This window comes from Rhodnius prolixus, unplaced genomic scaffold (genome assembly GCF_049639745.1).
Source record: "Rhodnius prolixus isolate KJV_2025 unplaced genomic scaffold, Rpr scaffold_9, whole genome shotgun sequence".
In the NCBI taxonomy this organism is placed as follows: Eukaryota; Metazoa; Arthropoda; class Insecta; order Hemiptera; family Reduviidae; genus Rhodnius; species Rhodnius prolixus.
Genome location: NW_027411604.1, coordinates 28,182,430 through 28,204,555, shown reverse-complemented (window position 1 = coordinate 28,204,555; position 22,126 = coordinate 28,182,430). Strand labels below are relative to the sequence as shown.

The 22,126-nt window shown below is 30.0% G+C and overlaps 2 protein-coding genes across 2 annotated transcripts; one reads left to right on the top strand and one right to left on the bottom strand.

Annotated features, from left to right (window-relative positions):
* The first annotated feature begins 1,361 nt into the window (after positions 1 to 1,361).
* Positions 1,362 to 11,144, top strand: LOC141454305 (protein takeout-like). Its single transcript, XM_074128409.1, has 6 exons — positions 1,362 to 1,520; positions 1,614 to 1,712; positions 8,470 to 8,620; positions 8,864 to 9,006; positions 10,075 to 10,224; positions 10,774 to 11,144. The coding sequence occupies exons 1-6, from the start codon at positions 1,439 to 1,441 to the stop codon at positions 10,923 to 10,925; spliced, it is 777 nt and encodes a 258-aa protein (XP_073984510.1). The 5' UTR covers positions 1,362 to 1,438; the 3' UTR covers positions 10,926 to 11,144.
* Positions 11,145 to 12,538: 1,394 nt separating this feature from the next.
* LOC141454298 (cytochrome P450 9e2-like) lies at positions 12,539 to 20,797 on the bottom strand. Its single transcript, XM_074128401.1, has 9 exons — positions 20,391 to 20,797; positions 18,375 to 18,588; positions 17,322 to 17,510; positions 17,067 to 17,199; positions 16,191 to 16,387; positions 15,079 to 15,215; positions 14,541 to 14,747; positions 13,646 to 13,891; positions 12,539 to 13,141 (listed from the first exon to the last, which is right to left on the bottom strand). Exons 2-9 carry the CDS (start codon positions 18,557 to 18,559, stop codon positions 12,960 to 12,962), a joined length of 1,476 nt encoding a protein of 491 aa, XP_073984502.1. The 5' UTR covers positions 18,560 to 18,588; positions 20,391 to 20,797; the 3' UTR covers positions 12,539 to 12,959.
* Positions 20,798 to 22,126: the final 1,329 nt, after the last annotated feature.

Genomic DNA, 22,126 nt, shown 5'->3' with positions numbered 1-22,126 from the left:
GAGGTAATGATGTGATATTGTAATATCTACTTGAGCGCTTTGCATCATGAGAAAGGGAAGAGGCGAGCAAGGTTACACCCGACGTACCCCTAAGCAATGCAAACGGCAAAACGAGAAATTAAGACCCAACTTGTATATTAAATTAAAGAGATCAAAGATGAAATCAAGCAGTGCCATGGCAACCAGTGCCAGTACAGAAATCGATTTTCTGGGGAACGGATGCATTGCCAGCAAACAGATTTGGTGATTGAACACATTTACTTCCAAAAGTATCTCAAAAGAATTAAGGTCTTGGAAAAAATGAATTTGTAATTTCTGCTGGAATGATAACTTAGAGCTACGAAGAAGCTGCAAATTCTTCCATGTCTGAAATATGTTTGTAATGAGCAATTATTTTAACAATTTATTAAAATTATGTAAAACAAAGCCGGCGTCTAATGGAGGCCGTAGGAGCTAACGACCAATAAGGCGTAAGATTAAAATCTTGTTTTTTTAAATAGTGCAATATCCTGAAGTTCTGAACATCAATGAAGAATCCCTTTCGCTCGTACTTAAAGCATCTGCAATAGTTTGGAGAGAAATGAAATGACTGGGAAACATATTATTATCTTCCAGCCTCGTACCTCGTTTCATCGTTCGTATTTTATTCATCAGCGGATGTATTTTAGTTTCTTTCAACTCCCAATGGTTTACAATAACCATCTCTTATATGCTTATTTCTTCAAACGCCGTAACGTCCTATAAGAGAACCAAAGCTTTTCTTGTAGAGATTGAAATTTAAACACCTTCGATTACTTGAATTTCCACCTGTCCTCTCAGCTTAAATCATTTTCTAATAATAGATACTTGTCTCTATTCAAGTTGGGAGCATTGCTTCTTTATTTAGCAATTATTAAGCAACTTCAAGAAGTAGAAATCTTAAAGTATGTTCATTTTTTTACTTCTTTTTCTTTTTTAAGTTTAGTGTTTGATACATTTTTCGCTATTTCTTTCCTTGTAAAAGCTAAATAATTATAATTAGTCAAGAATGATCAGCTACTTTGCTAGTAGTGTACTAGAATTCCGCACGGAGCCGCTGGGTTCGAATCCACATGCCTAGCCTTAGTTCTTTTCTGCAGCTCACTGTCCAGAGTTTAGACACTGTTATCTGTAACTTTCCAGAGGCCAGCAGTGCGTAAAACAAAATCTGCGGGCGTTAATGATCTCAGATGTTAAAGCGGACTTATATAAACAAAAATAAAATAAAGGAAAGAAAAATAAAACTTTCGTAATAATACATGTTTCAAGTAAAATAATTAAGAAAATTACATATTTAAATAGAGAAAAAAATGTGTAAAATAAAAGATATTGCGCAGGTAGAAGTAGGGTTAACAAGAGCAGAGTGGGATTCAGTATAAAGCATACGAGTTTAGAAGTGTCTTTGTTAGCTCCATACACCATGGATGTAAAAGTGTTGCTCCTTCTGACCTCGTTCGCAATTAGTTCCCGTGCAGCTGTACTTAGAAATGGAGTTGAAATTCGTACGTTTAAGCTTATAAATGGACTTTTATTGTTTTCTTATTGTAAAAAGTTTTGGAAAATTTTATTTATTTTACTTCTTCTTTTTTCCGCAGCACAATATGCTGAAATTTGTAGAAGGTCACAAGCACAGGACAGTCTTGATGAATGTCTAAAGAATTCTATACAAACTTTAATCCAAAAAATCAGCAAAGGTTAGTAGATACAGCGTTAAAATATTCCTTTTTAATTATTTATTATTAGAAATTAATTTGTGATTGGTAGAGTTTTATAAATTCAAAATTTTATATAACTTTTTAAAGAATAGTTCTTAAGGATTGCCGGACATTTTGTTAATCATTTCTACTGCCAATGCTTCTTTGGCATCTTAAAGAAAAAAGGTTTAATGCTCCTTTGGCTCCCTAAAAACAAATTTTAACTATATCGCATGTATTTTACAAAATATTTCTTCCTGTTTTTTCTCTGTGATATTTTTAATTAATTGCGTTAAATTTAGGCTTTTCAATTGAACACCGATGAAGAATATTGAGCGGTTATTCATTCAGTTATGTAAATAAGTATTAAACGTAATGTCATAACTTGCAGTATTATACTGCATTTACCTAAAAATAATTTTTTCGTACAAAATTGATTTAGTAGAGTTAAATTTCAATGTAACTTAATTTTGGCGTCTATTTTCTCTTCCTAGCTAATACTTAAGGGTATAAATGCTTAAATAAACATTCCAAGATTGTAAAATATCAATTTAAATTTTTAAGAAATGCAAGTTAATATAGCCTTGATGGATCTCCTTCATTAGCAGTTTCCAGCCTTGAATAAAATGTAATAAGTATTAGTGTCAGATTACTATTGACTTTACCAAATTTAATAATATTTTATGTTCAGCTGACAGAGAATTTCGTCTTCTCAATTGAAGAAATCTTTTAGGATGTCTTGAATTTATGGTGTGTTTCCATTTCTAGTATTTCCAGTTTAACAACTGTACCTTTTCTCGTGTCGCCTTGTTTTTTGTGCATTCTGTGTCTGACATTTGTGTTTAAAATACAAAATTTTTGTAAAGAAAACGAGGCCTAGTTTACAGTTTTTAATAATTAAAATAAGTCATCATTTCAATATTTTGATTACCATCTTCATGGCTAAAACGAACATTGACCTTGCGATCAGTATAATTAATATGATGCTATTCAAGCAGCGCTATTCACAGATAGTTCTTGGAACCCTGTCTTCTTGCAGTATGAGTTCTGCGAGGATAACTCATTATTTATCCAATACGTTGGAATTTTACTTAATTTCGAACATCAATTATGTTTTTGGTATAACGCTTTCTCGCCCATGAAACAGTTAACTACCTTCTATATTTCAAAGATCTCAAGATTGTACTTGCCTATCTTAGATTATCTTAGATTCTGTTTACAAAGAAAGGGCTCAGAAAACAAGAAGATTGAACTTCGAGGATGAGACTGTTCGTAGATCTTAGCTTAGTAAATTATTCATTTATTTCAATTTCAGCTCAAACTTTTTTTCAATCAATCGAATCAAATTACAAGTAGATATTATTCATTTTACTTCGAAACTGATGAAATTTTAAAATTATTAAAAATTTTGAAGATTTTTGAAAGATTTTTTAAAATAAACGGTGACAGAAATAGTTTTGCAATTTCACTTGTGGTGATGTTGATAGTTTTAAAGCAAATGCCATTATCAAATCAATAAAATGAATTAGTTAATTTCATTGCTGATTATATCTTACCAATTAGTACTTACTTGTGGATAGTAATCAATAAAACATATTCACAAATAAAGAAATGAACAATATTTATTACAAGTAACCCTTTTTTTCATATGACCAACAAGAAATAAATAAATAAATAAGGCACTAAAATACAAATTAAAAAGTTCTAGTTTTAAAGTAAAAACTATATTTATACTATTATTTAACCTGAAGTATAAATTTGTATGCAAGGCAAGTGGATGTTACGTCTTCGACTGGTCTAACTTTCACAATATACACTGTCCTACTTCTAATCAAATACTTTTTAACTTTGTCTTGTCTTTCTACAATAAACATTTTAATTAAGTCTTAATTTCTTCTAATTTTTATTGTTATGATCGATATCTCTGAAGAAATTAAAAAACGAAAAATGGTTTCTTTCAAATCTGTCAATTTCACCTTCTGTTTCTAAAATTTGACGGAGGATAGCGTCCGTGACCGACTTTCTCGTATAAATTTGTGATTCGAATTTATCAGTGACTAAGTGAATGTTTTTTGTGGATTCTCTTCGTGAGATATGAGAGATAACATGAGAGGGAGTAATTAAAATATCTCATAAATGAATATTTATGGAAATCTTTATCAATTATCTCGAGAAGTGAATAATTTCTATTAACTTCTTTAATATTAAAGTATGGGTGACTTTTATTGTTTGAGAGATTTCATTGGAGAGATTTGGTATATGGAAATTTAGGTTTCTATGTTTAAATTGTAATTTCTATGTAAGGTTTTATCTAGCTCTTAAATTGGGTTAGATCCTTTGCAATAAAGGGATTCAATGTTGAAGTTTCACAGTGGGTACAGTTCTTTAAGGGAAGGTCTCTTGGGACGTTTTCACAAAAGTTTTCTGTTTTAATTAAAATTACGGAAATTATTACAACGTAAGTACAAAATTGTATCCTTCCTATCCATTAAATTTTGTATTTGACTAAATTTGAATATATTAAGGCAGATAGGAAATGTATTCTGCAAAGTTTTCTGTCAAAAAAACGTTAAATAACGATAATAATGAAAAAATATATTAATACATACCATCAAATAGGCGCCACGGTAGCCGAGCGGTTAAGAGGCGAGACCTGCAAAGCTAATATGCATTGTGGTACTGGTTCGATTCCCGGTCTTGGTCTTGGATTTTATTTAATGGTTAAATGAGAAATAGTAAAGTACATTTGCTAGTCGCCTCCGTCCACGACACGGCAGTTGGACGTTAAGCCCCGCCTGAAAAAATAGGCGATTACTAATTACTACATACCATTTGTTTTAAACTTGTATCACATATCATTAAATCTATCTACGCCTACCAATTGTTGTACAAACAGATAATTTTATTCAAATTAAGAATTATCAAAACTAATTGGTTTTAATTTGAAATTTTCATAGATGGTGATTTTAATAAAGGCATCTGATTTTACACTTTCCGCTGAAAGTGCACAGTGTATTCAAGAGAAAGAAACTATAAGTACTATTTACCTTTCTCTTTTCTAATTTTCATTTCTTAATCTCTTCTAGAGTCTTGCAAAATTTAATTTAAAAATGAAGTAAATAAAAGCGATAAACTTATTGCGTCACAAAAGGAGTGCAAGGAAACATATGGGAGTTTCAAATTGAAAACAATTGTTCATAACGTCAATTTCTAACGGATACATTACGGACCTATTCTTAAAGATGAAAATCTTTGAATTAATGGGCTTTTGAGATTTTTCATTTTATAAACATACATTTTTTTTATACAAAGTGAGAGATTAGAAAGAGAGAACATGTACCAGCTTTTCAATCTCTGAATACGAAAAATAAAGACAACTTATTTTCTGCTTACTTACTTCATTTACTGCTTTAAAAATTGTCTCTGTAATTTTTATTTTTCCTCAGATAAAATACTAGTAGATGCAATATATTATTAAACAATAAAGGAAATAACGTGAAGTAATTGCATTAATAAACTACAAAAAAAGGCTATAAAATTTTCTAAAATGCCATTAAATCAGCCAACATTAAATCATATTTACTAACCCAGTTACATTACATCAGATTAGAGTTGAGACGTATTCACCAAATATGCAAAGTACTTTACCGAATTCCTAGCTGGTGTAGTAGGTAGTAGGTGCTATTACCAAATAATGGATGTTGAAATCTTTAATTCTCCGTTTGCAAGAAATAAGAGATTTAAATAAACATTCGATGTTTTGTTGCATAATTGACTGGATGTGTTTCATCCTGAAATTTAGCGGAGGAAACTCAATCACTTTTATTGTGAACTATCTGTATAATAAATTAATTAAAAATCCATTTCTTTTATTATTGAACAATGAAGAGCAAATCATTAAATATAATAAAGATTTATATCGAGGCTCATGAAATATTCTTATCACGCCAGTTGAAATAAAAAGCTTGCCTTACACCAGCTTAACAGTTTTGTTCTTACAATCATTGCTCATTCTTGACAGCAATATTTGTAATAAGATAAAATAAAACTCATGATTATTATGATCAACCAAATGATTTGGGATTGCTAGTTTAGATTCTAAAACGGCTCTCATAAGTTAGACTGAAAAATGTTTTGTTGAAACTAAAAAAGGATGAAACTATCAGTACGGAAACCCAGAGGTAGCAAAACTAGAGGAGAAATAGAAAAAAAAAGATAGAAAGAGTAAGGTTGTCATGAATTGATTTCATTTATTTACTTATTCATTTTTAATTATGTTGAATATAATCACTTGTGGATCCATGCTTTTTGGTCAATTTTGTCATAGTTTTTTTTTTCAATTTATCAATAATTTCAGATTTATTTATTTTATATTTGATTAATTTATTTTAATTTCCATTCTCTAAGTACTTTTCTTTTTAATTATTTCTTCAATTTAATTCTTTTTTTTCAATTCATCAATAATTTCAGATTTATTTATTTTATATTTGATTAATTTATTTTAATTTCCATTCTCTAAGTACTTTTTCTTATTAATTATTTCTTCAATTTAATTCTTTTTTTTCAATTCATCAATTGAAAGAGTCAATTACATCTATAACAATAGAAAAAGAAATAATTCAGACGAAATGCGCAGAGCAAAGAGAGCTATTGGAAGCTAGAAGCGGTCCTCGTTAATAAGAAGATAGCCAGCACAAATACTGTGCTATTATTAGCATGCAAGGAATATTACAGCGTAAATTTCCTTCCCCAACGCTAATTTACTACTTTAAATTATTTATTTTAATCTTCCTGGGTTAAATTGGCTTTTTATTTAGTCGACCAGTTTAATCTTTAATAAATTATTTGTGATAGTTATTTAAATCTAATTAGGAACATGTCCTTGATTGGCGATAATAGCCTGGCAATGGTTTCAAAAATTTAATAGCGGTTTTTCTATCTTATAAAGAAAGAAACGTGCTGGGCGGCCTTTACGTGCGGTTGATGAGATTTTACAGAAGTTTTTTAACCATTCTTAAAAAAAGGACGTGTATTTTTGCACTTCTTAGTCCCCATATTACAAGAAAATGTAAAAAAAAGAGAATTAGTTTCTTTAATGCAAAACAAAAACATACAGGAATTTAAAATATTGCAACTATTTTCGAAATCAAAAGTCTTTATCTAATTATAGTTTGTTGTAACTGGAGTGTAATGATAACATAAATAACCCTGTCTCAAGAAATATGGCTTACATGCAGCTTATGTAAGAGCAGGAACTGACTTGCAATCACAATTATACAATCATATCTAAATTTTAAGTAATTCCAAATGTAAAATTAGATAAAAGGCATAGCCAGTCTAAATCTTTAAGTTTTTATTTATTCTTTGATGTAATTAATACTTTTATGATTTAGGAAACATTAAATTTACAAATTTTTGGAGCTGAGGCTAATGTTTAACGCACCAGCTTTGTTTGTTTATTTTTTGTTCACGTTGAATTAAGCACCAGAACAAAAATATCTTTGCGCTTTGATCTTAACAGTGCCTACTCTTTTAAGCATCCCTAGGTGAGAAAAAAAACACCCAGGTTCTCTTGGAAGTTTCAGGAGTAGCGGGCACTAAGGAATAATAATTGATTAATGGTAGCACTTGTCTCCCTCAATGATAGATATTCTTCTCTAGATATTCTGAAGAAAACTCAAGAGAAACAGAGGATTCTAAGGTCATGTTTTGTAAATTGTCAAACCGAAACATTTGTAATTTATTTTATTGTAAAAATCAGAATTAAATTGATTGAATCCAAATATTCACCTTCAGCGGCAGTTATATTGGACAGTAGGAAAAAATAAATCACTTTTTAGATACATCAAAGGAATGAGACTAATCCTCATGATTCCAAATTTATCATTTTGATCTCAGTTTGCCAATTTGATTAGAAATATTCATTCACATCAAAAACCAAAGCAAAAAAAAACTCTCTAAAAACTATTGTATGAAGCATTCTGGGTTCCGTTATAGCTTAGAAAGATAAAGATGATATAATTTATCCTCAGTTTTCCTCCAACATTGGTCTTTAAAATTTGTCTCGGACAACAGAGAATTTACTTGGCTTTTACTTAGTTCGAGTTATTAATTATTATTAACAATTTTTAATTATTAAAATGGTTGTTTATTATCTATTCATTCGTCAATCATAGCTTTATTTTATTTAGCTGCGGAGGTACCCTAATTTTATCTTAAAAAGGCGATCTTTTACATTCTTTCTACACAAACTCTTTAATAAAAAAAAAAAAATCCTAAAATCATTATCATTTTAGCAAGACAAAATTTCACAATCCTCTATTGTCAATAAAAGGTTACATATTATAGTAAAAATTACTATAATATTTGAAAGGGAAGGGATTAGCTATGTGGTTAGCATACTGGACTCCCACGCTGAGGTCCCGGGTTCGAATCCAGCAGCTGACCCTTAGATTTTCTCTTCCTAGGAGCTTCTTACAGCTCACTGTCCGGTGATGGACAGTGTTGTCTGTAACGAGAGAACACTGTCCGGAGGCCGGCAGTGCACTGAAAAAAGCTCCGGGCGCCAATAACCTTAGATGTTGACGCGCCTTAAATCATATATTAAAAAAAAATATATTTGAATATGATATTGGAAAAAAATATTTTTATTGATATTTATCATTGGATCAATAATGTGTGATGTAGGAATGATTGATTATTGTGTATTACTGTTACTAACTAAATTTTTATTAATTTTATTTATTTTTTTTTTTAGATGGAATCCCACAGCTTAACTTCCCATCCTTGGATCCTTGGAAAGTAGAAGAATTCCACATAAAAAATTCTGGAGATCCTTTTAAAATTGGTTTAACTTTTACTAATATCAATACTCATGGATTTTCAGCTATACAAATTTTAGGAGTAAGGTATTATTACATTTTTATTTACTGCTATCATTAATTATAAATTGATTAGATTAATGATTAATTAAAAGTAATCTTAATTATTTAAGTCAATGTCAATTAAAAAAGAATTTTTTCATACAAATTTTATAAATACAAATATTGTGTATCAAGAAAAGAACAAGAATCAATTTTAACTTGAGGATTTATTCAAGTTTATTCTTTACAAATCAATAATAGATTCGAATTTGAAAACTTTTTTTGTAGATCAAACTTCAACAATCCTAATCAGATTGCAATGGATGTTGATTTTCATAATGATAAAGTACTAGTCAAAGGTAATTATGTGGCAGAAGGATACATATCTGATCTGCCAATTCTGGGCAAGGGATCATTTTCTGGTAGCATAAGTAAGTACTTTTTTTTTTTAATAATAGGATACTTTGATCTTTATTTTTTATTAATTTTCCGTTACTTCTGGTAAAATCAAATCAAAGTTTCGGATTTGAGGTTTTACCAAAATTTAGCGTTTTGAGGTTTCCATGTTAGAGAGCGTAAGTAGATTTAGAAAATGGGAAAATTATATTTAGCTGAAAGTTTAAATTTCAAAATAAAACTAACAGGGACCAATTGTAACCTAGCAATCAGAATTCCTCCACTTTATAGAATAAATTTTTTACTTCTTCTTCGAAAATGGTTCCAATAATTTTCTTTAACCTCATTGAACTCATTTTAGTTTCCAACTATTATTTGTAGTAACATTTCCGCAGAAAATGTGTTATATTCATTGGTAAAATTCCTTGTTTTAGGAAAGTCTCTCAACAGAATGTGCCACTTTACTCGCGAGTTTTTTTTTTTAAATGCCTCTCATGTTTTTATTATACTTTACATTTAAAAATTAATTTTCTTTGAGCTTCGTAACAGATACTTTAAAGGAGTCTCCTTTTATTCCTGAATATTAATACTCAGTGAAACTGATTGTCTATTTTAGTAAATTTCCTGGTTCTAAATCAATATTATCCAAGGTAAAATAGGTCCTTTGTTAGAATACTCAATTTGGATTTCTCATTTCTCAACGTTGATTCTTTTGAAATAGGATCGATTACCTTCAGCAATAACAGTTCCTTTTTTCAAGTTTTTGAATTTAAATTGCAAATATTTGCTGGCAAACTCAGCTATACCAGAACTCCTCTTATTCTGAGCAGCTTGATGTCGCAACGCCCGAAGTCTTTTTTTTTTGTTGTTGTTGTCCCCGAAAACCAACTGGTTCATTTAGTTCCAAAGTTATGGATGATCCTGTTTTTAGAAGGGTTGTACTAAGGTCACCCGTACTCTTCAATTTCAATTTTCTAACCAAGGCTACAGATTTTTAGTTACAGTCTAATTAAATATTTGTATATTGTAATAGAGTTGTAGGTCACATCCTAGAAATGTTACCTGAATTTAATCAATTAATAAAATTAATGATAAATTTTTAGATAACGTAACTGGTACCCTGAAATTAAGAGGACATCTTGTAACGAAAGACGGAGAAGAATTTCTTCAGATTGACAGAATGATAATGAGGCCGACAGTTGGTGATATGAAAGTACATATGTCAAACGAGAATTACAAATACCCAGAACTTAGTGAGTAGCTTTTATTTAACTGGATTTCAACAAGTTAATCCTAATCTTTGTCTTGATCTTTAACATATCTTCAAATTTATTGCCAAGAGTCTTGGTTTCAATGTTACGATTCTTATTTCTTTTCCTCTTCGTTTTCAATGCATCTTTTCAACTTTTTGTTTTTTCTTAAAAAGAGTTAGAAAAAGTAAAATGTAAGTAACTTAGCTGAAATCGGCAGGTGGTTGTAACTAATGCACTTTGAATTTCAAGTTATTTCAATTGAGCTTTTATTTAATCTACTTGATCTAGCTGACGAGCTTACTTAAGAACTTGTCTCCCAAAACTTACTATAATTTCATTTCTGGAGAGTGTTTCTAAATTGCCATGTTTTGACAATAGCCGGAGAAAAGAAGTTTTTTGGAAAAAAACTTATATTAATGTAAGAGTTCTTCTTCAGGAAGTTCTTAAACGAAACGATCTGTTGTCCACTGCTGCAAAATAAAATATTCCCTTTTTTATTAGACACTATTGGAAAATCCAAATTTAAAATTGAATTATTATTTGTTTTAGGTAATATATTAGTGTCTCTTTTGAATCAATTCTGGCGACCAATTTATGAAGAAGCTCTGCCATACTTCCAAAATGTATCTGATGAAATTATGACTTCAAGATTCAATTTAGCCACACTGAAAATTCCTTTCGATCAGCTTATACCAAAATAGATAATTAAGAGTTATTGTGGTTTAATGTTACTTTTTTAGTTATTTTTATGTATTTTTTTCAAAGAAACAAATATGTATAAGTATTCATGTGAAAATAATAGTTGTAACATAAAAAACACATAAAAATAAAGCAACATAAGCTGTAATAAAATCAAAAAATTAGAATATATTTAATTGTAACTAAGATTTCTGTAAATAGATTTTAAAGTTTATTTTGCATTGCTGAGAGTTTTTTAATTATTTTTTTTTTAAATCATTATAAATGTTAAAGCGGATACTGGACTGTTACTGGACATAATTGTAAATGAAAGTTTTTTAAATATCTTTTATAATTTGCTGCTGTTAAATTGAATTCATATGTGATAAACCATTTTACAATCTTTGTTCACTTACATAGATATTTATTAAAAAACATCAAATAACCTTTCAATATTGCTATAAAGGATTGGAGATATTTATAAGCCGGAAAACATTACGGCTCTGTGAGAAGCGATGAGGGCAAAAACTTGAAAAACATGTGTTAAAGTCAGGGCCGTATTTAGATGAAAAGAGGCTCTAGGCTATTCCACTTATGAGGCCCTTCCACATCCCATTTTTAAGTTTGTAAATTACATGAGAGATAATAAAATACATCACTACTGCGATATATATATATATATGTTAAATGAAACATGTTGTTATTGGTACTGTTTTTAGAATAGTGTAATTTTAATTTTGCTAACAATTTGAATGTAGGCCACTCTTGATTTGAGGCCCTAGGCCGAAGCCTAGTTAGCCTATAGGAAAATCCGGCCCTGGTTAAAGTGATTGAGAAGTATAAAGTGGTCGATTTGGACAATCAAAGAAGAAAAGTTTATTTTAAACTAGAAACTGATGTATAATATAATAAAAGTTATTGATTATGTGAAAAAAAACTTCACTTGAATGAACTTTCGGATGAAACTTTTGATATGGAAATTATTTTTTCAGAACAGTAGCCTCTAATATTTAAGTAGCATATCATAGTTCTCTCCCAGACTTTTCTCCATTTTCATATTAATTTAAAAAAAAAAAAACACCTACGTACATGGATTGTCCTGGTACTCACAAGTTAGAGTAATCCTCCATTAGCCTTCAGAGTCCGGAGAGAGGTTTACGAGTGAGCTTCTACTAAGTATGAAGTTTAAAATCTAGTATTTTAACAGTTATACCTCGTTGTATTATACACCAATAGATATTTTTTCACTCGATATACTGTGCATTAATGCAACTAATTGACTCCAACTCGAATTCCAGAATCTTCAGAATAGATTTAGAAGTGAGAAGGAGAGGTACTACGAACTGCTCAAGTTAAGATGAGCGTTTTACTATATTTTATTACATCCATATAAAATATTCAGACTATCAGTCTTAGCTTTCTGCAAGTTCCGGCTTTTGAGCTAAAAATTCCTTTAACGTAACTCAGACCAGTGAATTTAGAAGGAAGAAAGAATTCTGCCACTTCTGTCAATTTTTTTTATTATTTTCCTGAGCTTTCGAGCTTGGGACTAGGTCATTTTCAAGGGCTTATGTAATTGATAGATTACATTTATTTATTTATTTTTATTTTTATTTTTTTTGAAGATGTACCAAACTTTTTAATTTTTTTTTTTTTTTTAAAGCGCCTTAGTATCTGATGTCATTAGCGCACGGAGTTTTCTCAGTTCACTGCCAGTCTCCACTCCAGACAGTGTTAACTCTTTTAAGTGAATTGATATGTATTAATTTAAAGCTGATTTCAATATAAAAGAGAAAAGTAGCATTATTTGATTCTTACGAAAGATTTTTATTGTATCATATAATATTGTTAATTATAATTAAATTAATAAAAATGTGTCCATTAATAAAAAATATGGTATTTGGAAATACCTCAAATAAACTTTGTTTTCATAAGATTCTTTTTTAGATATTTACAAATATACTAAATAGAAAAAAATTCATTTACCTAATACGAATATTTACTGTTAGTTACATATCTGTTAAAATTACAAGACTACACATACAATTGTAACCAAATTAATGAGTATTTTCTTTGGCCAATTCAAATTTAACCCACAACCCAGATTTAGGCGGCATTAAAAATGTTGAATTTTTGTCTATTGTAGGCAACTTTCCATCAGAATCTTTAGTAAATATCTTGAAGTTCTGTACCAAATGTGCTATGCCAGTCTTTACTTGTGTCAATGCAAATCTTGAGCCTGCAAGGATTACAAATGATAATTAATATTAGTAAAGGATAATGCTCGAAAGTTTTATAAACAAACTTGAAAATTCATTAGAATTTAAATCTAAATGAAAGTTAGAGTGTTTATTAATGGTGCTGATGAATAAACTATTTTTATTTTCTAAACAACGCAACTCCCTTAATGTTTTTCTTTGACCGCATTTTTTGTGAGGTATTAAAAATATTTTTTTAAGAGTTTCATCTGTTATAATATGCAGAACATAGATTCAATTTATGTTCACAAGTTAAGAAACTCTTATCTGAAGTGGTAATTATGGGCGGATATGCTACAATGAGAGAAATAAACGGCTAATTTTAAAAGCATCGGAAGAGTTGAGCACATCCTCTATCGTACCACAGTTTAATCTTAACTCACCTCAAAGAAACAAATTAAGTGTTACCTATAGTAAACTCAAAACATGCAGAAAGTTTGAAAATCCAAATTTTAAGAAATGATTAACATGATTAAAACATTCACCTAAACAAGCCCTTGGGCCCATCCCAAATGGTAAGAATTCTGCAGGTACTTGTTTCTCCAAAAATCTCTCAGGAACAAATTGTTCTGGATCTGGGAAATAAGCTGGATCGCGATGCATCGCATACACAGGCATGGCTACTGTCATCCCTTTCGATATTGGATAACTTTTCTCTCCTGCCTTCAGAATAATATCCTTTGTACATAGTCTTGTCAACAACAAACCAGGTGGATACAACCGTAATGTCTCTGAAAATTCCAACATATAATATATTACATAAATATAGTTATTTTGGGATAATTATCATTTAGAGAATATCAACAAATATGGCCTACTCAGCTTCTCTGTGCATTGAGAAAAAACTGAATGCACCCGAAAAAATAAATCCAAGAAAGAATAAGTGGAATGTTAACCAGCATTTCCTAATTACGAGATATCATCCACGAAAAATTTTTCTTCTTGTTTACAATCATCGAAAATAAATCTCAGATAAATCAGATTTGGGTATTGCTGCCAACATGGGATGAACTCACAAACAGTAGAAACACTGCGGTCGTTTTTTAACACCACATTATGTAAAACCATATTAATTGAAATGATAAATAATCTACAAAGCAAATCTTTTCAGTGCGAGTAAATTGCATACGGAATCAAATAATATTATTTGCAAGTAAATACATTCTCATACATAAATAATGTTCTATAGTTATTATAGTAATAGTGGAAATGGGCGCCAATAACCTAAGATGTTGACGCGCCTTAAATCATTAAAAAAAAAAAATAGTGGAAATGGAATTAGTGGTGGAGGAAGATCAAGAAGAGGCTGGCGCAGAAAGTGTATTTAATGAAGAATTTGTCAGTAAAGAGCAATTACTTCAATAAATAAAACAATATTACCGTTGACAACAGCATCTAAATATTTCAACTTATGTATTTCATCATAAGTTATCTGCCCAACTTCTTGGATTTCATCCCTGATTTTCTCTTGGTGCTCAGGATATAATCCGAGAAGATAAATAATGTAGGCCATTAAGGTTGAAGAAGTTTCGTATCCATCGATGAAAAATGTCATTGTATGTGCAGTAATCTCTTCGAATGTGTATTCTGGAAATAAATTCGTGAAAACATAGACACAATAAAGTACATTATAGACAAAGCGAAATTAGCAATTTTGATTATTGATTCAGCAATTGTTTAAATGTTTGATACGATTTAGGGAAGTTTAGATTTATCTCTTAAACATAATGTTCAGATTGTTACACGAATGAAGGGTAACACTAATGCCAATGTATAATGTTGGGATTCCTTCTTTTCTGATTAGTTTTCACCTTATCCTTAACATCAAAGTATACAATTAAAAACTGTACCAATCTGAAGTTTTACCTCAGCCAAGTATAAATAGAAGAAAACAGTTCCTTCTTTTTGTTTTACTTACTAGGTTTATCATTATTTAGATTTTCGTCTAACATAGCTTGAAGAAAGTCAGATCTTCTGACTTTATTCTTTATACGATACTCATAAATGTCAGCTACTACTTTGATAAAAAAGTCTGAAACTTCTTTTGGAATAAATCTGGAAAATAAATATGCATAGTTAAAAAACCCTTTCTTGTACTAAAATACTATTTATTGTATACATTTTTGGAGATTGTATTGCTATTTTATTTTGAAAAGCGTTTGTATTAATCTGAACTCCCTCGGTAAAAAAAAACGTAAAATTGCAAGGAGCTCAAATTTGTTATCTCGTGTGTTACTACCCATCAGAAAGAATTAGAGGACCTCTCAACTGGCAGTAACAATTTAATGAAAGGTTTTTTCAGTTCTACTAGAGTTACTACATGTCTCCTACAATTTCCTATAAACTTCATTTGCACAGGTCTGAATCTTTTATTTGGAACATTTTTCCCTATTACATTGACTTAATGCACTACTTAAATCACTATACACCTATCATTTATGCCCTTTAAGGTGGATTGAATTTTTGGTTAAAATATTTCAACCTGAAGGGTCACTTAAGTGATGAACTCTACACTTTTATGTTTTTAAATTATCTCGCCTGTTCTGTACACAATCTACTCCTCAGACATTCCAACTTATCCTGAAATTACTCTTCTCACCTATGCTGATGATACTGCCATTTTATCTACTAACAAAGATCCACTAATAGCTCATAGAATCCTTCAGTCCCATCTCACCTCCTTAGAAATATGGTTCAAAAAATGAGATTTAAGACTGAACGAAACTAAATCTCAAAATATTACCTTCACTCTTCGACGCATCACTCTTCCTCCTGTCTTTTACAATTTATTTCCAATACATGTAGTCTATATAGTCTATGTATGTGCCCTTCGATGATAGTAAGCTACACTTCCCTCGAAATAACTACTTTAAAGTAATTTATGGTTGACTTTATTATGGTATAACTTTGGTAACAATTAACCGCTTTTTGAAATTAGAATTTTGAAGAAAAGGTATCTTAGAATTAAAAGATCAAATAAAAGTGAGTTTGCAAACCATTTTTTTTTTTTTTTTTGTTACAAACACTTACCTCATTCTTAAAATTTTCCCAAGTTTCGGAATAAAATTAAGCATTAAGAAATAAAGCTGAAGGGAAAAACTTTGATCAAATACTTTGGCTGACATTTTTCTGAATTCTGCTTTTGGATCAAGAAATGAATTTGTTTTTAGCCCATAAACACTAGAGGCTACAACATCTGTTGTATACTGCCCACTGAAATATTTTGCCTAAAACAAATTATTTTATGAAATGATTATCCTGAACATATTACTGTATAGAAGTAATTTAAAATGGATGTTATAGAACAGGGAAAGTAACTAATGAATACTCCAAAGTAATTCATTACATCAATGGATTCAATTATTTTTTTTAATGTCAGAGTCCTGGCTTTATTGAATTTATTTCTGAGCCACATCAATTCGATTTTAAAAGCTCTTGTAGAGTGTTTAAACTTTTAAATGAAACCTCGTTATAATTGACTTTTTAAATTTTATTTTTCACCTTAATAATACCCACACAACCTACATGGGCTAAATTGATGGACTGTAGAAGTTGTCATTAGTTGCTTTAAAGATAAAAGAAATTACCAAGATTCTATAATATAATGTAGAACTGGTTGATCAACTTCCAATCAAAAGAGTTGATTCCCAAATGCTCTGAGGGTCAGAGCATCTATGAAGATCCTGAGTAAGACTTTTTTTTATTGAAATATAACATTTCACACAATATATTATTATATTATTTATAATGCATTCAAAATGGTGAGCGTAAAATCAATACTAATACAATGATCAATTTACAAATTAATGATTTAAAAAAAATTATTAACGATGTACAAAGTATTTAAAATTAATAACTTTGTGTTCTTAAATACGATTAAATTTGTATGTTTGTTTATTTCATTACCTCAATAGGTTTGCCTTCGTTCTGTTCAACGAAATATATCATATCTTTACAAACATCTAACATTAACACAAACATTCCTTTAATTTTCCCTGAACTCTGATTTTGTGAATGAAATGATCTCAAAGCCTTCCATCTAATAACAAAATTTGAATTAGTAACTGAAATTATTGATATTTTTATTACCTATTCAATTTATTGTAATTTGAGAGAAGATGCTCACTTATTTTATTTAAATTAGCCCAATTTTACACTTACTCTTCTCCTTTGGCTAAAAATGGGTTTAAAGCAATTATTGGATCTACGCTTGGATCTGCTTCAAATTCGTTATCATGAAAACTATTAAATTCTTTAACACAAACAGTTTTTATTAAATCTTTGTCACGAAGAACAAGCTGAGGATTTAATAACTTATAAACCCCAACCGCTGGTTCATTTGGATATTTCCTGAAAAATAATTGTTTCAAAATTATAAAAAATAAAGGATTCCAGCTAGAAAATTAATATAAATAAAAAATACTGCCAGCGAAAATTAAATCAGACCAAATTAAAACTAAAAAAGTGTAACAGCGCTAATGATTAGCCATGAAGTAAACAGCATTTTCTAATACTTTGAAACGAAATTCGACAGAAAATTGATATTTTCCGACGCTAAGGTTATTGGCAGCACAAAAGTAGCCAATATCTGTGTCGTTGGACTAGAGATAATTGGCAAGCAAAAGATTGTAGAATAGCAAAGATATTTGTAATCACGGCTACATTAAAATCTAGATGAGGAGTTATGCATTACAAAATAACAGAAATATATTTGATCAAAACGCTCAGTTGGGAAATTTAAGAAAGCATTTAAAACCATTTAATTTAAGACGGTTTACAAGCTGCATACTATAACTGAAGGCCACATCTTATTGATTAAGAATAAATTTCCGACTTTTATTTATTTGCTCTGAGTTTATATTTTGTACGATTTTTTATGCATGTGCTTTGGAACTCAGGTCGTCAGGAAAATCTATTTAAAAAAACGAAATAATAAAAATTAACCACTAATTAATCACTTTCTCAGGTGCTTTGAATAAGTAAGCGTTTTACGTTTTTCTAAAGATACTACTCCAAATTAATGTCTTTTTGTTTCTTCTTAATGACTCTTTCATAGCCCTTACTATTATAGGATTATAGAAAAATATTTATTTGTATCCAGAAATGATGTTGAACTAGCATGATGAAAATGAAAATTAGAATCTAAATTTACTTATAAATGATCTAAATTACTTAAAAGACAAACATAAATTATTCCTACTTATAATAGTTTACCAGTAAAAATCAGCGTATACTTCTCCAGTATGTTTTCTCATCAAAATCATGTCCTTCATGCAGCCAAAGGGGAAGGTGGCTTTAATTTCCGGTACTCCATGTTTCCTCCAATAGTTGTAGTTCCATGTTAGCCAAAAATAAATAGCTAGCAAGGTGCAAAGTACTGCCACGATGATGTCCCACATTTTTTGATGAAATTTCTATCTTTCAAGGGCTAAAAAAGAATTTAGATAGAAGTAAGGCCTTCCTAAGAACAGCACTTAAATGAACTTTCGTTGAAAAATGTTTCAAATAAAAGTAATGCAGCATGCAGCATGAAAATTTTTATACAAATAAAAAAATATTTAAAAGCATTTTTGAAAAAATAATGTGAAAGCAGTTCATAAAATGGTAAGGTGAGATTTTAAATTTAAAATCTGATTAACCTATTGAATTAAAGGATGCCAGCCTAAATTTTTTTCTCCAAAATGACCTTATATGAATTTTCTTTAGGAGTTATAAATCTCCACCTTAAGTAATTATATATCAAGTTTATAGAAAATTGTTACACCAGATTTTAGAAAAAAGGCAGAGGATGAAGTCGTCAGTTTTTTCAGCTGATCTTTAAGCAATACCAGCTGATTGCCCAACAGTCACACTGCTTTCCTCTTTACGATGGTAAAACCTTCACAGACTTACAGTGGCCCGGCTCAAGCGATGCGTATGTCTTCTCAATATGTAATGGCTAATTATAGCAACCAATAGCTAACTATAGCTAATGACTGTACGAATAGCCGCTTGACCTTGTTAGAGACTTCCCAAAATAAATGTTAGCGATAAGTTAATAAATAAGTTATTCTTCCGCCTCTGTCTTGGTATTTTAATGTGCCACGCCTCTAACTTATAGTGCATTCTTTCTTTGATGGATTTACTCAAAAGGGATTATGGAGTGCCACAAAAAGGTTTGGGTCCATACGCCGTGAAACCTTCTTGGGCATAGTGAATTATTGTAGAAGCCTTATTTGCCTATACAACCTGAAATCCGGGCCTCCAGACGATTAAGACTTCGCTACCAATTTTCTTCATGATTTCGAAACAGTTTCACACTAGCTGGAGCAGATATTATAGCATTTGACTGCCTGAATGTCCGAAAATATATCGATTCTTGAATTATTTAGCATGGTTTTATATTTCAATAGTACAAATAAATATTGCTACTAGTGTCGCCTGAAAGTCTATTGCTTACTAAAGCTACTTTTCCGAAATGTGAACCTAGGATTACATAAATAGGATTTGCAAAAACCACTGTTTTTTCACTCTGGAGATCTCAATACCCGCATTTCTGGTGGAAATTCCAAATCTAAAATCGGCACGATTGTAAATCTCCCTCTTAAGAGAAGTAAGAGTAGGAAAAAAAGTATCTACTGGAAGACGATTTGGCCAAAAATAGTCAGGACATATTCTAGAATGGGGCTTAATAAAATATCAAGTATGCACTTTTATTCAATTAAAGGACCTTAAATCTTAAACTCTTTTAATATTTGAAGGAATTTCTTTCGGGAATTACACTATTTGGCGAATTTTAATTCACAACAATTCGCAATAGGCATAAGGAGCTCTCTATTAAAACATCAATTTTTTCCTACAATATTTTTCCTTTCACGGCAAATGCAAAGTGTTCTTCAACAGCAGAACTTTCTAAGATAGAATTTAGTAAAACAGTTTTCAAATAAAGGGAAATATAATAGAGAAATACTGTATTTGATTTTTAAAAGACGTTTACAAGAAATCGCCATCAGCTTAGACTGATGGAGTCACATTTTTGACATAAGTTAGATTTCTTGCTATTTTTTCGTACACAGGCTCAAAATTTGCATTCCGTGAGAATTCTGTTACGGAAAACTTACTCTCTATTCAAAATTGATCCAATTAAGAGGAAATAGGTTGATGAAGGTAAAATAAAGATTTTAAAACACTCCTTTGAAAAAAGATAATAAAGAATTAATGTTTTTGTTATAAAATAGTTTCACCACTTACTTTAGCTCATATCCTCTGTGGGCTGTATCACACACAAAACTGGCCGTCAATTGAAACACAATGCAATTACCATTCGCCCCACGCAGTTTGCTCCACACTAAATTATATTATTGTCTCAAACAAACGTTTTGCTAAAAACGAATTAGACAGTATTAATTCAACTATCCCATACAATCGAATATTTTCTACAATTTTCATTAAAACTTCATAAATTTTATTTTTGAAGCATAATTTGTTTTGAAATTTTCTTAATAAAATATGAAATGATTGTATATGATAGATTTATTGTGATATTGCTTGGACTTCATTATAAAGTTTGGTTAACTTGTTTTTAAACATTATTTTAAAACATTTCAATTTAATAAAAATAAGGCTATTTGCAGTCTTAACAGATCTTAATCCGGCACTTACACTTCAGGAAAAAAAGCAACAAACTAAATAAAAAAATTAGCAATAGTCATTCTTGTTTTTGTAATAAAAAATAAAAACAAACTAAGTTGTGGAGATAATAGAGATAACGGTCTCAAATGATAAGAATACAAACTCTCCTAGTGGCAACAAAATTTGTGAATATCAGGCCCTTTTTGACACTTCTGAAAAGTGTCTAATTATTTATTTATTTTTTTTTTTTTGTTATTGATTTGTAAGGTTCCCTAAATTTTTTAAAAAAAATTGTTTTTAGCTGTAAATTTGTCTGCATGGGTCTAACCAAAATCAACTTACTCGTGTAAAGTCTCTAGCAGTTCGTATATTATTTTGCTTTTAGTAACTTTTATGTCACTTAATCTTGCATAAGATTTTCAATCTTTTGCTTTTCCTGGACGTAACACTTGTCATATTTTATGGGAGTTGAAACAGGGATTTAAGATTTTTTACATTATCATTAGAAAATAATCCTTTGACTTAATTCGTATTATTATTAACAAGCTCATTCAAAAATTTTAATGAAAATAATTTCGTCAAACTCTTATTGTTATTAGAAGACAGGAGTGAAAATATTATAATCTGAGACAGCTAGATATATTTTTATCAATATATTGAATGAGTGGATTGAAGGTCAACAGTATAATCATCATGTTGGAATACCTAATTTAGAGCGTTGGTGACTAAACTTTGTATTTATAGCGTCCATTTATTATTTCAAGTTCAACTATCATATTTAAACTTAACACAAAATAACTTCAACAAGTTTCGTTACAGAATATTTTCAAATCTTTTAAAGAGAGATTTAGAAAATCTTCCCTCTAAATCACATCCAATAAAAAGATCTCCACAGTCTGTATTGCACAAAATGATAGCATTCTCCAAATTATTATGCTACATACTCTGTTGACTTCTCATTCTTACAGTATTGATCGACCTTCTGCCTAACGAATGCCATGTTGTAGAACTAGTGTCACACTATATGTGCACTTAATATAATCAGCACCACTACGTACGTTTAAATCATTTCTATATCATTTTTTTTATCTTTAGGCACAAACTTCTGAATAATTTTTTTTTTTTTTTTGGTTCTAGCAATCCGACATTTGCACCATTCTTTAACTTAAATTATAAAGTAAGAACGATCCAGCGAGTAATAACAGCCCTACTCAAGAAAATGGTCGTTGAAAACAATAAAAAATCAGTTGTTCGGTGATCCCGAAATTTTCACAATTTTCTTACTGTTTCTTGAACTGATATTATGAAGTAAGGAGAACACAATTTACCAACTTCCAGCCCTGCTCTTGAAAATG

Excerpts from the sequence above, each read along its gene's own strand:
- LOC141454305 (XM_074128409.1), top strand. The coding sequence starts at position 1,439 with ATGGATGTAAAAGTGTTGCTCCTTCTGACCTCGTTCGCAATTAGTTCC. Across the intron at positions 1,713-8,469 it reads AATCCAAAAAATCAGCAAAG|ATGGAATCCCACAGCTTAAC; the intron begins GTTAGTAGATAC and ends TTTTTTTTTTAG. Across the intron at positions 8,621-8,863 it reads ATACAAATTTTAGGAGTAAG|ATCAAACTTCAACAATCCTA; the intron begins GTATTATTACAT and ends CTTTTTTTGTAG.
- LOC141454298 (XM_074128401.1), bottom strand. The coding sequence starts at position 18,559 with ATGTGGGACATCATCGTGGCAGTACTTTGCACCTTGCTAGCTATTTAT. Across the intron at positions 16,388-17,066 it reads ACGAAGGCAAACCTATTGAG|GCAAAATATTTCAGTGGGCA; the intron begins GTAATGAAATAA and ends AATTTGTTTTAG. Across the intron at positions 15,216-16,190 it reads GGGAAAATTTTAAGAATGAG|ATTTATTCCAAAAGAAGTTT; the intron begins GTAAGTGTTTGT and ends TTTATTTTCCAG.